At 35.4% G+C, this 17,699-nt stretch overlaps 1 protein-coding gene across 1 annotated transcript; it reads right to left on the minus strand.

The window, feature by feature from the left end:
- Positions 1-1,199: 1,199 nt before the first annotated feature.
- LOC138155244 (small ribosomal subunit protein uS13-like) lies at positions 1,200-1,699 on the minus strand. The gene has a single exon (XM_069080359.1). The coding sequence runs from the start codon at positions 1,657-1,659 to the stop codon at positions 1,201-1,203; it is 459 nt and encodes a 152-aa protein (XP_068936460.1). The 5' UTR covers positions 1,660-1,699; the 3' UTR covers position 1,200.
- Positions 1,700-17,699: the final 16,000 nt, after the last annotated feature.

Here is a 17,699-nt window from a genome sequence, read left to right on the forward strand (position 1 = left end):
TCATTTTCTTCAGTTAGGCTATTGACTCATTTTTCATGATTTTCTTGCATCATTCTCATTTCTCTTCCCAATTTTTCCCTTTTTTCCCTTACTTGATTTTCAAAATCTTTCCTCCATGGACTGCGACCAGTTCATATTTTTTCTTAGAGGCTTTTGATGCAGTGTTTTGACTTTGTTGTCTTCTTCCTGTTCTATGTTTTGGTCATCTTTGTCTCCCAAATAAAGATTCTATAGTCTTATTGAGCTTCCTTTGTTTGCTCATCCTGCCAGCTAATTACTTGACTTTTGAGCTCTTTTCCATGGTAGAACTCTGCTTCCAGAGTGGAGAGTGCTGTGTCCCAAATTTCTGGGGTTTTGTTCAGCTGCTCTCAGAACTTTTTCCAGGCACCTGACTCAGAACTCTGAGGACTTTCTCTCCACAGCCTGAACAAGCTCTGTCACAAGTGCTTCTCTCCCCAGAACCTCCACCCAAGACTGTGACCAGATCCAAGCAGGACAAAGTAAGAGAATCCTCCCTCAGTGCCAGCAAGAGATTCTGTTTGGACACTTGGTCCCCCTATGATCCTGTACCTGGAAGCAGCTGTAGCAGCAGCAGTTGCAGCCATCATCATCTCTGCCATCCCAGGGGCAGGGACCTGACCATGGTCTTCTCTCACCTAGTTCCAACAGAGTTCCCTACTGACCTTTTACTTTCTCTTTGACATTTATTGGTTGAGAAGTCTGGAAACCACTACATTTTCCAGTGATTTACTCTCCTGAATTCTGCTCCAGCCCATCTCTGCCACAAGTCTGGGCCAGCATGGATCAGGCAGGACTGCACCCCAAGGGATTCTCAAAAATATTCTCCAGCACCACAATTCAAAAGCATCCATTCTGTGGCACTCAACTTTCCTCATATTTAGGACATGGCCAATACGGACATTTCTTTTGCTTGTTTTTGACTTGTTATTGCAAGAATTTTGCTATTTCCCCACTCCCACCCCTGGAATCTGGAGGGGGAAGTGAGAGTGTTTGAAAATAGATATTTGGTAAGGGTTGCCCTCCTTCCTTAGACTGAAGGAGGAAAGATGAGAAGAATCCCTTTTCATATGGGCATTCCTCACTCCATGTACTCTGATAAGTTATACATTTTTGTCTAATATATAATAAAGTGTTTTTTGTTATAAACTATTTATTAACAGACAAGGCCAGTGAAGTAGTTTACTTCTTCTTGGACACACCCACAGTGCGACCCCTGCGGCCTGTAGTCTTGGTGTGCTGGCCTCGGACCCGGAGAACCCAGAAATGCCGAAGCCCACGATGTGCCCGAATCTTCTTCAGTCGCTCCAGATCTTCACGAAGCTTATTGTCCAGACCGTTGGCCAGAACCTGGCTGTATTTTCCATCCTTTACATCCTTCTGTCTGTTAAGGAACCAGTCTGGAATCTTGTATTGCCGGGGATTCTGCATGATGGTGATCACACGCTCCACCTCATCTTCAGTGAGCTCACCAGCCCTTTTGGTGAGGTCAATGTCTGCTTTCCTCAATACTACATGGGCATATCTTCGACCCACACCCTTGATGGCTGTGATGGCAAAAGCTATTTTCCGCCTTCCATCAATGTTGGTGTTGAGCACTCTCAAAATGTGCTGGAACTTCTCGGGGATTACAAGAGACATGGCTGCAACGGCGGCGTGAGAGCCTTCTCTGGAAGAGCTATAATAAAGTTTTAAGACTCAAGTTCTTGATTCATATCAGCTTTTTGGATAAACGTTATGTTAAAGTGAATGAAACTAGATAGTTAAGAGACAGCCAAGTACAAAGTAACAAAGACTAGATTTTGTGTCAGAAGGTTTGCATTTGAGATTTAGCTATAATTTTAATAACCACTTGACAATGCATATCTAATCATGAAAATTAAAAAAATGTTTTTAATTACCATTAATTGAGGATGACTAATAAAAGAAGTAGAACAGTATTTAAAAAAAAAGCGGTAGTGGGGACAGCAAAGTCTGAAAGAAATGATTCTGGTGATAAACATTAAAAAAGATATTAAAAGCCTAGCTTGGAAGCAAGATCAGAGATTAGTGAAGACTGTGTTTCAAGGTTGATGGAATGTTAGAGATAAAAGGGGATACCTATGAGAAAACTATGCTAGATAAATCTTCCTTGGCTTTTGTTTTCTCATTAAAGAATGATGAACTTGGATCTAGGAATGAGACTCCTAAAATTGTCAGCAGGAAGCGAATACAAGAAGTCAAAGGAGACAGAACCTGGTGGAGTTCTCATTTCTTCATTTAGTAACTTCTGAATTTCCCCATAATTTTACTCAAATAAGTCTTGATGTTTGTGATTGTTCTGACACAGATGAGTAGATGTAGTGCTATGCACCAAATCTCTAAAAGCTAACCACTCCTTTTTTGCTCTACTGTTGCCAACTATGTGTTGGCTCCATTTTCCCTCCAAGTTAGCAAAAAACTGTTCCTGCTCAGAGAAGTGGCCTGATCTGTTGACACTGATTCTTCTGGTAGTCATTTTGTTTAAGGCTGTGGTTTTTGTTGAACGTGAATATTTAACTTAGAGAGGATAAGTCCATGATCAGTTCATCAACCTGCACCACACATTGCCTTCATCATTCTCTCATCCTGTCTCTTCATTGTCTATTTCACCACAGTTGTTTCTGGAAAAAGACTTCTTTCCTTCACCCTCAAAATTGAAACTTCCTTTATACCAAAGACATAGTTACATAAAAATGTCAGTGACAGTGAATTTACTTGGCAGTGCATAAAACATTCCCTTCTAGTGGTTTCCATCTTTTCTGCTATCAAAAGTGATATATATATATATATATATATATATATATATATATATATATATATATATATATTTAAATTTAGGGAATAAATATGCATTTCTATTAGAAGGCATAATAAAAAGATGCTTATACATGAAACTGCATATCTGCTGTGCACAACTTGCTATTCCTTTCAAAATAAAATAAAATTATCATGTAAAAAAAAAGAAAATATATGAGAAGAAATAGACTATAGGTAGAAATAGTGGATGTTGTTAAATGTTATGGAGACCTCAATAAATATAGAACTTTTAGTTTTGCAAAAGAATTTGCTTATATTATCTCGTTTGATTTTCACAAAAACTTTATGAGGTAGGTTCTATTATCCCATATTATAAATGATGAAACTGAGGCTGACAGAGGTTAAATGATTTCCCTAAGATCATATGGATAGTTAATAGAATAGCATTGATCTGAGGCTAGGTTTGAGACCAGATTTGATCTCAGGTCTTCTCAAAATCATTTCTTTCTGCCTCCAAACTACAGAATTCTGTCCAATACTCTTCCTAACTACCTCAATAAGGTTGAGGATTGAGAAAAGACCACTGAGGAAAAAAGAGATCACAAAATGAAATCTTATTCTTTTTTTTTTTTAAGCAATCGGGGTTAAGTAACTTGCTCAAGGTTACACGGCCAGTTATTTCTGGGTGTGGTGCTGAGTATCTGAGCCCGGATTTGATCCAGGTCATCCCGACACTGGAACTGGGCTCTTACTCGCTGAGCCACCTGGCCGCCCCTAAGCAATTGGGGTTAAGTAACTTGCTCAAGGTTACATGGCCAGGTGTTTCTGGGTGGGTGCTAAGTGGCTGAGCCCAGGATTCGATCTCCAGGTCTTCTCAACACTGGAGCCGGTGCTCTTACTTGCTGTGCTACCTGGCCGCCCCATGAAATCTTATTCTTACCTGGTAGTAACTGGGAATAGAAACAAATGAGATTGGAAAAAAATCTTATGTACATGAACATTTTAATGTTACAAAACTCTTTCCACACAGCACATCTATAAGGTAGGTAAGAGACTAAACTACAACAGAACGATAAAACAAACCTAAATTAAAATGTCAAATATATGGGCCTTTTAAGTTTTGTGTGATTGTGTGTGTCTATAAAATTTATTTGATACTCATTCAATAACTATTCAACTCAATTTCAGACAGTCCCAATTTAAACATTAATCATGTACCTACTATGTGCAAGGAATTAAGTGATTCACTATGCAGAGAAAGCAAATCATACCAGAATGTATAAGCTATATTATAGGACCCATTCATCCTTCAAGGATGCATCTGAGGTTTGTTTTTGTTGTTGCTTGATTTTCTTTTCTGTCACCAAGGTTTGCAATGCTATTCTGGTATAGCTATGACTGAGTAAAGTCCTCATTTTCTAAGCAAAGCATCTTGTAGAAAATGATGTGGTTTTGCTTAAAGAGAAGGGCTCTGGATCCCACTGACATTTTTCATTTCATTTTATATGACTTCATTTAGAAGTTTGGGGAGTGATTCCTTAAAGTCAGTGCAGACATTCTGACCTCCAAAAGAAGAGAGATGATTCCCTGAATGGTGATATTTGTGTATCTAACCCTTTCATGTTCCCCACAATAATTTCATTTAGTATAATTTAGCCCTATTAAGATTGAATTTAACTGCCCCCAGCCATGATTGGAGCAATCTTGGGATTTCCATTGCTACTTCATCTTCTGTAGTCTTTGCTGTATTGTATTATGATTTGTCTGTAGCCTTCATTAGATTTCAATTAACTGTGGAACAAAAATATATTGAGAAAACCCAAGGTATGAGCCTTTACAAAATGTGTATTACTAAAGTGCCTTTGTTTCCTTAAATAATGGCTGTATTGTTAAGAATGAAAGTATTCTGCTATGTTTTATTTCATCTTTAGCTTCTCTGAAAGCACATGTAACATATAGGTCTTTTCTGAGTTCCCTTTTGCTAACAGTTATCTCTGTCCTGTAATTATTTTGTTTATAACTTTATAAACATTTTGTTTTTATCTATTTACATCTTTAGTTCATGACCCCTCCCAGTAGAATGTAAGTTCCTTGAGAACAGGTAATATTTGATTTTGTCTTTGTATCTTCAGAGTCTATCCTAGTGCTCTGAATGTTTGAGGCACTTAATAATTATCTTTTGAATTTCATATTTATCCTTTTTACCCGTTAGGAAGTTATCAATTTCATCATGTCTTTTGTGCTGACTTTAGATCTTTCTCCTATATTGGTCAATACTGAGGTTCTCCTATAAGTAATGCAACTAATTCAAAATCAATACAATAAATTTTGTCTTAATTTTAAATTAGCTGCTTTCCCCCTAAAAATGTTTAGCCAATGTCTTTCACTGCCTAAGGAATATGATTTTATCATCTGAATTTGGAATCAAATGCATTCCTTCAGTATTAACTTTTCATATCTGAGTCAGTCACATTGGAAATCAAATTGATGAATACATATAGCGTATTGTTATTATAATATGCTTTGGTGATGTAAAAAATAATTTTGAACTGTGTATGTGTTTGTGTGTGAGTGTGCATGTGTGTGCACACAGGCACACATGATGGAAACACAACTGAAATAAAAAAGATGATGGAAAGACAACTAAATTCTATAGGATTGTGATTATATATCAGTCATTATCCCTCTCCCATGCTTCCTATTGATTTTTCATTTAAGTTTTCTAAGTTTTCTTTTTCATTTCATGACCTACATTTTAGTAATAAAAATGCTTAATTCATCTCTCATCAAATAATAGATTGTAGTATACTGAAAGTCTTAGTGACTTGGTAAACCAGCAAAGACTGACTGGACTCTAGACTCTGACTAGGGGAGGAGTTTCAACTCAGATGGAATCAATAAGGATAGGAGGCATAATCTTAAAGCACATTAACACACACTCTGGACATTGGTTCCACCCTGAACATGCAAAACAGATTTTATAAGTGTTTGAATGATTCCCCTACTATCTCAGAGTACTACTTTAAAGTCTGATATTACATAGTCAGAAAACAGTTTTAACTTATAGAAGTCAAAAGAATTGCCAATAACTAGAGAACAACAAAAATAGAATTCATTTTTCTATGACTTCAATTCCTTAGCCTTTCAGCAGAAATATATGCATTTATTGTATATGGATAATTATGCCTCTTAGACCCCTGAGCTTTATATCAGAAGGGCTGTCCCTCTCCTTATTGCTCCCTTTAGTTTTTCACTATTCGTTTAGCATCCGCATTCACTTTGTTATGGCAGAACAGGGTAAATGGAGAGGGCACCGTAGACTCAGGCTTCCTTCAGTCCCTACATTTTGGATTTCTGCCCCAAATTTCCTAGGGATGAATGCCGATGCATTGTCAGAGTTTTTCATTTAAAAATATATAAAAAAGGTGTTTCTCTCAAAATCACTTCTTCTTTTTATTGTCACAATGAAGGCTTTCTTACCACAAAGGACCCAATTTATGGGTATTTGCAAAAGAGGTACTGAGCATTCTGCTCTCTCAAATGGTAGACTTTCAGACTCAAATTTAACAAATTCTATATTAAAAGGGTCAAAAATTTCCTACTACTTAATTCAGACTGGATAGAAATATTAAGAGTTTATTCACCATGTCTAGCCAGAGAAAAAAAGGACAGAGAATTTATAATCCCAAAGGATTCAATTACCTGATCCTGAAAAGATCTCTGAGAGACAGTAGGAACAAAATCAAATTGCCTGACAAATACTGCTAAATTGCCTCCAAATTCACATTGAGACTGACCATCTAAATGATTATTTAAAGGAACAACCTGTTCAATTCGATGATTATGTACTTCTCATTTATCTTCATATAGTGGAATGGTTATTATGACTCATTTATATTCTAGTAAGAAATCATCAATAAGTCAATTTAATTTCCATTGTGATGAGTAGGGTTACAGCCTACAGAGTACAAAAGATGATAATACAACTGGGGAGAGTTTGGAATCATACAAGGTAACACCTTATCTAGAAGTTTCCATTGAAGAATTACTCAGTCCCTTTGTAATAGTCTAATAACAATTTGTAATTTAGTAGATGGTTATATGTGAACTTAGATGGATATTAGATAGCAAAGTTCATTTAGGAACAAAGGAGGCTCAAATTCCAAATTGATCTCTGTTCAGTGTCACTACATAAATACGCCATTGACAGATGATGAGAGTAAAAGACGATTATGCAGGTTGATCTTAGGCTCATTTTCTTGCCATTCTAAAATATTTTTCAACCACCTGACATAATTTTCTGTCTTCTAGTACAAGCATAACTGTTATATACCAAGGTGTACCAAAGCCAAATTCTATGGGTTTAAAAGAGCCAATTTTAAAATTTTCAGTGTGAGAATTTACATCTTAAAAATTGGAAAACACTATAAATAAGGAACACTATAAATAAGGCATTGCTTTTTTGTTTCTGATATTGTTGATTTCTAAGCTTAACAAAAGATGGGATAAGAGCTGATATTAAAAGCAATGTGGGAAAGCAAGGAATAGTTCACATGTCAGATTTATGGAGAAGGGAAAATTTTATGACCAAACAAGAGATAGACAGCATTACAAAATGCAAAATAGATAATTTTGATTACATTAAATTAAAAAGGTTTTGTATAAACAAAGCCAATGCAACCAAGATTAGGAGGGAAACAGAAAATTGGGAAAGAACTTTTATAACCAGTGTCTCTGATAAAGGCCTCATTTCTAAAATACTAAAAGAAGTGAATCAGATTTAAAATAATACAAGTCATTCACCAATTGATAGATGGTCAAATGGCAGTTTTCAGAGAAAGAAATTAAACATATCTATAAGCATATGAAAAAATGCTCTAAATAACTATTGATTCAAGAAATGCAAATCAAAACAACTCTTAGGTATCGCATCTCTCCTGTCAGATTGGCTAACATGATAAAACAGGAATATTATAAATGCTGGAAAATATGAGGGAAAATTGGAACACTAATGGATTGATGGATTATGGAGTTATGAACTGATCCAATCATTCTGGAGAGCAATTTAGAACTATGCCCAATCAGGTATAAAAATGTGCATGCCCTTTGACCCAGGAATACCACTTCTAGGACTTTAACCCAAAGAAATCACACAAATGGAAATAGCACCCTTGTATAAAAACTATTTATAGCAGTAATTTTTGTGGTGGCAAAGAATTGGACATCAAGGAAATGCCCATCATATGAATGCAATGGAATACTATTGTGCTATAAGAAACAAGGAGCAGATGAACTTAATAATAACCTGGAAAGATTTATATGAATTGATGCTGAGTGAGGGGAGCAGAACCAAGAGAACATTGTTCATAATTATAAACACATTCTATTTTTGATGACAAACTTTGATAGATTTGGCTCTTCTCAGCAATGCAAGGTTCTGAGAACTCTAAAAGAGTCTTGATGGGAAAGGTTATACACATTCAAAGAAAGAATTACAGAGTTTGAATACAGATTAAAGCAAACTATCTGCTCTCTCTGTCTCTTTTGTTTCTTCATTCTCATGGTTCATTCCTTTGGTTATAATTCTTCTTTACAACTTGACTATTGAGAAAATATGTTTTGATGTAAAGGTGTATATAGAACCCATATCACATTGCATGCAGTATTGGGGAGGGAGGGGGGAGAAGAGAAAGGGGGAGAAAATTTGGAAGTCAAAATCTTGTGCAACTGAATGTTGTAAACTCAAAATAAATAAATTTGAAAGGAAAAAGATGGGAGTAGTAATAAAGCAGATAAAATATACAATTATGCCATTAACAGATTTTTGATAGCTGGTTGTTAAATTTACCAGCATATCATTGCTATATGTCATATTAAAGCTTTCCAAAGGCTTTCCATACATTATTTTAATTTTTTTTTTGTTTTCAACATTCTGTTCCACAAGATTTTGACTTTTACAGTTTTGCCCTTTACTTTCCCTCCCTCTTGCCAAGAAGGCATGGAATTTGATATAGGCTTTTCATATACATTCTTATTAGATGTATTTTCAATGATTTAAAGAAGAGTTAGAACTAATAGGAGGAACATATGAAAGAAGAAACAAAACAAACAAACAAAAACAAAAGGAGAGCAAATAGTTTGCTTCCATGTGCATTCAGACTCCATAATTCTTTCTCTGAGTGTGGATGACATTTTCCAACAAGAGCCTTTTGGTCTTAGAACCTTGAATTGCTGAGAAGAGCTAAGTCTATAGAAGTTAGTCTTTACACAATGTGACTATAACTGTGTACAATGGTCTCCTGGTTCTGCTCCCACTACTCAGCATGAATTCATAAAAGTCTTTAGAGTTTTTTTTCTGAAGTTTCCCTGCTCCTCATTTCTTATAGCACAATAATATTCTATTATATTTATATACCACAACTTGTTCAAACATTCCCCAATTGATGGCTATCCCCTCAGTTTCTAATTCTTTGCCCCCCAAAAAAGCGTTGATATAAATATTTTTTTACTTGTGGGTCCTTTTCCCATTTTTTTTTATCTCTTTGGAATATAACCCTAGAAGTGGCATTCCTGGGACCAAGCATATGAACATTTTTATAAGCTTTTGAACAGAGTTCCAAATTGTTCTCCAGAATGGTCGGATCAGTTCATAACTTCACCAACAGTGTATTTAGTGTTCCAATTTTCCCACATCTTCTCCAACATTTATAATTTTACCACTTTGTCATGTTAGCCAATATGACAGGTGTGATGTGGCACCTAAGAGTTGTTTTGACTTGCATTTTTCTGATCAATAGTAATTTAGAGCAATTTTTTTCCCTATGACTATAGATAGCTTTAATTTCTTCCTCAGAAAATTGCCTGTTCATATCCTTTGCCCATTTATTAATTGGGGAATGACTTGTATTCTTATGATTTTGAATAAGTTCTCTTTATAGTTTAGAAATGATTCTAATTAGAAATGATTAGGGGCGGTCAGGTAGCACAGCGAGTAAGAGCACCGGATCCAGTGTTGGGATGACCTGGGGATCGAATCCGGGCTCAGACACTTAGCACCCACCCAGAAACACCTGGCCATGTAACCTTGAGCAAGTTACTTAACCCAATTGCTTTAAAAATAAATGAATGAATGAATGAATGAACAAATAAATAAATAAATAAAAGAAATGAGTCTTTATCAGAGACACTGGTTGTAAAAATTTCTCCCCAATTTTCTGCTTCCTTCCTAATCTTGCTTTCATTGGCTTTGTTTGTTCAAAAAACATTTCAATTTAATGTAATAAAAATTATCCACTTTATAATGTTTTCTATTTCTTGTTTGGTCAAAAATTCTTCCTTTGTTCATAAATCTGACATGTAAAAATTCCACGCTCTTCCAGTTTGCTTGTAGTATCAGCCTTTATATGTAAATCATGTACCCATTTGATTTTATTTTGTAAGATAGTTGTCTATGCACAATTTCTACCATACTATTTTCCATTTTTCCCAGAAGTTTTTGTCAAATAGTGAGTTCTTATCCCAGAAGCTGAAGGTTTTGAGTTTTTCAAGCAGTAGAGTACTATAGTCATTGATTATTGTGTCTTGTGTACTCAACCTATTCCACTGATCCACCACTCTATTTCTTAGCCAGTCCCAAGTAATTTTGATGGTTGCTGCTTTATAATACAATTTAAGATTTGGTATGGCTAGGCTCTTGCATTTCTTTTCATAAATTTCCTTGATATTCTGGACTTTTTTTCTTCCAGATGAATTTTATTATTTTTTCTAGCTCTGTAATTTTTTTTGGTAGTTTGATTGATATGGCACTTTATAAGTAAAATAATTTAGGTAGAACTGTCATTTTTATTATAATAGCTCGGCCTACCCATGAACTACTGATGTTTTTCAAATTATTTAGATCTGACTTTATTTGCATGAAAAATGTTTTGTAATCATGGTCATATAGTTTGTGGGTTTGTTTTGGCAGGTAGACTCCCAAATATTTTATAATTTCTACAGTAATTTTAAATGGAATTTATCCTTCTATTTCTTGTTGTTGGATTTTGTTAATAATATGTAGAGATGCTAATGATTTATGTGGATTTATTTTATATCCTACAACTTTGCTAAAGTTATTTATTATTTCAAATAATTTTTACTTGATTCTCTAGGATTCTCTAAGTATATCTTCATATTATCTGCAAAGAGTGATACCTTTATTTCTTCTAGCTTCTAATTCATTTAATTTCCTTTTCTTCTCTTATTGCTAAAGCCAACATTTCTAGTACCATATTGAATAGCAGTGGTGATAATGGACATCCTCATTTCACCCCTCATCTTATTGGAAATGCTTCTAACTGATCTCCATTACATATAATTCTTGCTGATGGTTTTAGGTTTCTATTTATCATTTTAAGGAAGCCTCCATTCATTCCTATGCTCTCTAGTGTTTTTAATAGGAATGGCTGTTGTATTTTGTCAACAACTTTTTCTGGATCTATTGAGATAATCTTATGTTTTCTGCTAGTTTTGTTGTTGATATGATCAATTATGCTGATAATTTTCATAATATTGAACCATCCTTGCATTCCTTATATATGTCTTACTTTGTCATAGTGTATTATTCTCATGATAAGTTGTTGTAATATTTTTGCTAATATTTTATTTATTTTTTTGCATCTATATTCATTAAAGAAATTGGTCTATAATTTTCATTCTCTGTTTTTGGTTCTTCCTGATTTAGGTATCGGTACTATTTTTTGCATTGTAAAATAATTTGGTGATACTCATTCTACTCCTATTATCCCTAATAATCACTATCATTTTGGAATAAATTGTTTTTAAGTGTCTGATAGAATTCACTTGTAAATCCATCTGGCCTTTTTTCTAAGGAGTACATTGATGGCTTGTTCGATTTTTTTTTTCTGAGATGGTGTTATTTAAATATTTTACTTCCCCTTCTGTTAACCTGGGTATTTTCTATTTTTGTAAATATTCATTGATTTCACTGAGACTGCCAAATTTATTGGCACACAGTTGGGTAAAGTAGTTCCTACTTATTGTTTTAATTTCCTCTTCATTGGTGGTGAATTCACCCTTTTCATTTTTTTAAACTGGTAATTTGGTTTTCTTCTTTCTTTTTTTAAAATCAAATTAACCAAATACTTATCTACTTTATTGTTATTTTCATATACTAGCACTTAGTTTTATTTATTTGTTCAAGAGTTTTCTTAATTTCAGTTTTATTAATCTCTCCTTTCATTTTCAGTATTTCTAATTTGGAATTTAATTGGGGATTTTAAATTGGTTCTTTTTTCTAGCTTTTTTAGTTGCATACCCAATTTATTGATCTCCTCTTCATCTATTTTATTCATGTAAGCATTCAGAGATTTAAAAAAAAAAACTTCCCCCAAGAGCTGCTTTCACTGGATCCCATAAGTTTTTGTATGTTGTCTCATATTGTCATTATCTTGGATGAAGTTAGTTTTCCTATGATTTGTTGTTTGAACCTCTCATTCTTTAGGATTAGATTATTAATTTAGTTTCCAATGGATTTTTATTCTATTTTTTCCATGGCCCTTTGTTACATATAATTTTTATTGCATCATGATCTGAAAAGGATGCATTTAATAATTCTGCCTTTCTGCACTGGACTGTGAGGTTTTTATACCCTAAGACATGGTCATGTGTATATTTGTATATTCCTTTTTATCCCCATTCAATTTTTTTCCAGAGGTCTACTATATCTAACTTTTGTAAAATTCTATTCACCACCTTAACTTCTTTCTCATTTATTTTGTACTTAGATTCATCTAGTTCAGAGAGACTGAGGTTGAGGTCCCCGCTAGAATTGTTTTGCTGTCAGTTTCTTTCTATAATTCCCCTAATTTTTCCTCCAAGAATTTGGATGCTTTATCACTTGGTCCATATATATTTAGCAATGATATTACTTCATTGCCTGTGGTACCTTTTAGCAGGATATAGTTTCCTTCCTTAACTCTTTAAGTTAAATCTATTTTTTTTTTTTGCATTGCTTTGTCTGAGATCAGGATTGCTGCCCCTCCTTTTTTTTATTCTTTTGTTTTACTTCAGCTGAAGCATAATATTTTTTGCTCTAGCCTTTCCCTTATTCCCTGTGTGTATCCCTCTTTTCAAATGTGTTTCCTGTAAACAACATATTGTAGGATTATCATTTTTATTCTATTCTGCTCTCTATTTCTGTTTTATGGGAGAGTTTATCCCATTCACATTCACAGTTATGATTACTATCTATGTCTTTCTCTTCATTTACACTTTTCTTTCTCCTTTCTCTCTTTCCCTCCTCACTATACTTTTGCTTTTGATGACTACCTCCTTCAATCTTCCCTCTCTTCTATCCACCCCACTCCCTTTTCTCTCTGTTTTTCCTTACTACTTCTTCCTTTCCTTTTATCCACACCCTTCCTTTTCTTTCCCCTTTCCCTCCAGCTGCCTATAGGGCAAGTTAGATTTCTATACCTAACTGAGTATGTTATTCCCTCCTTGAATCCAAAGAGAGTAAAGTTCAAACAATGCTCATCTGACTCCCCTCTTTCCTTCTATTCTAATATGTTTCTGTGCCTCTTCATGTTATGTAATTTACCCTTTTCTGCCTCCTCCTTTTCTATTCTCCCATTACAATCATGTTTCACAGCTTAATTGGGTTTCTTTTATCATCATCAAAATGAACTTATACCCACACCCTCTATGTATTTCCTTTCTATATGATGTAGTAAAGATACAATTCTCAAGTATTATAAGTATCATCTTCCCACATAAGGATGTAAACAGTTTGTCCTTATTGAATAGCATGTTGTTTTGTTCTTTCCTTTTCCCCTTTATATGCCTCTATTGAGTCTTGTATTTGAAGATCAAGTTTTCCATTGAGCTATGGTCTTTTCATCAGGAAAGTCTAGAAATCCCCTATTTCATTGGATATGTATTTCCTCCTCTGTACAAGTAAGTCCACTTTTACTGGGTAGTTGATCCTTGGTTTTAATCCAAGTTCCTTTGTCTTGTGGAATATCATATTCTAAGTCTTATGATCTTTTACTGTAGAAGTTGCAAGGTACAGTGTGATTCTGACTCTAGTTCTATAATACTTGGATTGTTTCTTTCTGACTACTTGCAGTATTTTCTCCCTTATCTGATAATTCTGTAATTTGGATATAATATTCCTTGATGATTTCAATTTGGGATCTCTTTCAGAAAATGATCAGTGGATTATTTTGATCACTATTTTACTCTCTAATTCTAGGACCTGAGGGCAATTTTTCTTGGTTTCTTGAAAAATTCTGTACAGGATTTTTTTTTTCATCATGGCTTTCAGGTAGACCAATAATTGTCAAATTATGTCTCCTCAATCTGTTTTACATGTCTGTTGTTTCTGCAATGGGGTATTTTACATTTTCTTCTATTTTTTTCATTCTTTTTTTCTCTTTTTTTCTTTTTTATTTTGCGTCATTCATTTCCACAGGATTTTGAGTTCCAAATTTTCTCCCCATTTTCCCCCTACCCACTACCCCAAAACAGTGATCCCACTGAATATCCCTTCCCCCAACCTGCTCTCTCCCATATTTTCCCCCATCCCCCTCCAACTTTTCAGTAGGACACGTTGGATCTCTATGCCCCAGTGTATATCTTATTTCCCAGTTACATGTAAAATAATTATATACATATATACATACATACACACACACACACACACACACACACACACACACACACACATATATATATATAAAATTTAAACATTTAAATTAAAAACTTTGAATTCCAGATTCTTTCCCTTCCTCCCTCATCATCCACCCTTACTGGGAAGATACACAATTCAATATAGGTTGTTCATGTGTAGCTATGCAAAACATTTCCATAGTGGATATATTGTGAAAGACTGACTATAAATCCCTCCATCCTATACCACCCCCCACTTGTTCTATTCTCTACGTCGATCTTGTCCCTTTGCAAAAGTAGGTGCTTCCAACTTCCCTCGCCCACAGCCTGTCCTCCCTTACCTCAACTCCCTTCTCATCCCCTTTCCCCTACTCTCCTTTGGGGTGAGACACCCTATTTAGTGTGTCATTCCCTCCCTAAACCAAATTCAATTAGAATAAGGTTGACTGATTCCTTTTTTCCTTCATGTTCTTCCCCTCCATTGTAACAGTTTTCCCTTGCCTCTTCTATATGAGATAATTTACCCCATTCTGTCTCTCCCCATCTCATTTCATTATATTCCTTTCTTACCTCTTAATTTCACCTTTTAGGTATCATCCCTTCCTATTCAATTGGTCCTGTGCTCCCTGTTTATATATACCTGTACACATATATACATACACTCACATATTTATTCATACACCCATATACACTCCTCTATACATATATATGTATGTATACATATGTGTATGTTTGTATATACATTTCTATTCACTTCAAATATTCTTATACTGAGAAAAGTTTCATAAGTTACAATTATCATTTTCCATGTAGGAATGTAAATAGTTCAACTTTGATAAGTTTCTTTTGATTTCTTTTCCTTGTTTACCTTCTCATGCTTCTTGTATCTGAATGTCAAATTTTCTATTCAACTTTGACTTTTTCATCAAGATTGCTTGAAAGTCCTCTATTCCATTGAATGACCATATTTTCTCCCTGAAATATGATACTCAGTTTTGCTAGGTAAGTGATTCTTGCTCTTAATCCCAGCTCCTTTGACCTCCAGAATATCATATTCCAAGCCCTTTGATCCCTCAGTGTAGAAGCTGCCATATCCTGTGTTATCCTGATTGTGTTTTCAAAATATTCAAATTGTTTCTTCTTGGCTGCTTGTAATATTCTCTCCTTGATCTGGGAACTCTGGAACCTGGCTATAACATTTCTAGCAGTTTTCTTTCTGGGATCTTTTTTCAGGAAATTATTGTTGGATTCTTTCAACTTCTTTTTTGCCCTCTGGTTCTAAAATATCAGGGCAATTTTCCTTGAGAATTTCTTGAAGGATGATTTCTAGGTTCTTTTTTTTATCATGGCTTTCAGGTAATCCAATAATTTTAAAATTATCTCTCCTGGATCTATTTTCCAGGTCAGTGGTTTTTCCAATGAGATATTTCACATTACCTTCTATTTTTTCATTCTTTTGGATCTGTTTAATAGTATCTTGATTTCTCATAAAGTCACTAGCTTCCATTTGTTCCAGTCTAATTCTGAAGGAATGATTCTCTTTAGTGAGCTTTTGAGATTCTTTTTCCATCTCCCAAATTCGGCTTTTTAAGGCATTCTTTTCCCACTTGTATTTTGAGCCTCTTTTGCCATTTGTGTTAGTCTATTTTTTAAGGTGTTATTTTCTTCAGTCAAGTTGTTGACTCTCATTTCATAATTTTCTTGCATGGTTCTCATTTCTCTTCCCAATTTTTCTTCTACTTCTCTTATTTGGTTTTCAAAATCCTTCTTAAGCTCCTCTATGTCTTGTAACCAACTCATATTTTTCTTGGAAGCTTTTGGTGCAGGAGTTCTGACCTCACTGTCTTCCTCCTGTTCCATGCTTTGATCCTTTTTGTCCCCAAAATAGTAGTCTAATGTTGAGTTGCTCTTCTTGCTTTGCTTCCTTTGCTTGCTCATGTTGCCACTCAACTACTTAACTTTTGAGCTTTTTTGCCACAGTAGAACTCTCCTACCAGAGAGGGGACCTTTGTCCCAATCACTGGGGTTTTCACAGCTGCTAGAGCTATTATTAGTTGGGTGTCCTCTCTGAAGTCTCCACATGCTCTGGCAAACTGGTCACACCCCAGGACCTCTACCCAAAATAGTGATCCAGATCCAAGCAGGTTAAAGCAAGAACGATTACCCCTTAGACCGGTCACTTGGTCCCCCTACAATTTGAAGTTGAGGAACTCTGAAGTAGTCACAAAGCAGTGATTGCATGGCCATCACACCTCAGCTGCTTCTCACCCCAGAGGCAAAGACCGGACTGCACTCCAGGACTCCTGGTTCCCAGAGTCCACACTGCACTGACATCTCACTTTGTCCTTAGCATCTATGGCTTGATAATTCTGGAAACTGCAACAGTTGCTGGTGATCTAAAGTTCCTCTAGCTAGAGGCTGGTTGTGAGCACCCTGAGGCTAAAACTTAGGACTCTTGGGAGGGGGGGAACTTAGGCTTGGCTCTCAGAGTGCTATGCTGGTCCCTTCCTGCTGGCCTGCTAGGCTGTCTTCAGTGGGAGTGTAGCTTCTCTCTGTCATTTTGTGGGTTCTGTAGCTCCAAAGATTGTTTAGAGTTATTTTTTACATGAATTGGAGGAGGTGGAAGGGGGAGCCATGGGGAAGTCCTGTTTCTACCATGACATCTTGACCCCGCCCCCTATTTTTTCATTCTTTTGTATTTTTTTGACCACTTCTTGATGTCTCATTAGCTTCCAGGCATTAAATTCCACTTGCCAAATTTTAGTTTTTAATTTATTGTTTTCTTCACTTAGATTTTATACCTCATTTTCCAATTGCCCAGTTGTACTTTTTAAGGAAATGTTTTCTTCAGTGTACAGTTTTTTCCCATTTTGTCAATTGTATTTTTAAAGGAATCATTCAGGGGCAGCCAGGTAGCACAGGGAGTAAGAGCACCGGCTCCAGTGTCGGGATGACCTGGAGATTGAATCCCAGGCTCAGACACTTAGCACCCACCCAGAAATACCTGTCTGTGTAACCTTGAGCAAGTTACTTAACCCCAATTACTTAGGGGTGGCCAGGTGGCTCAGCAAGTGAGAGCACTGGCTCCAGTGTCGGGATGACCTGGATCAAATCCAGGCTCAGATATTCAGCACCACACCCAGAAATAACTGGCTGTGTAACCTTGAGCAAATTATTTAACCCCAATTGCTTTTAAAAAAAAAAGGAATCATTCATTTTTTTCCTCTACTTCT

The sequence above is a fragment of the Petaurus breviceps genome, unplaced genomic scaffold, assembly GCF_028583685.1.
Source record: "Petaurus breviceps papuanus isolate PSGF00001 unplaced genomic scaffold, PetGlider_PUasm1.0 91133, whole genome shotgun sequence".
Taxonomy (NCBI): domain Eukaryota; kingdom Metazoa; phylum Chordata; class Mammalia; order Diprotodontia; family Petauridae; genus Petaurus; species Petaurus breviceps.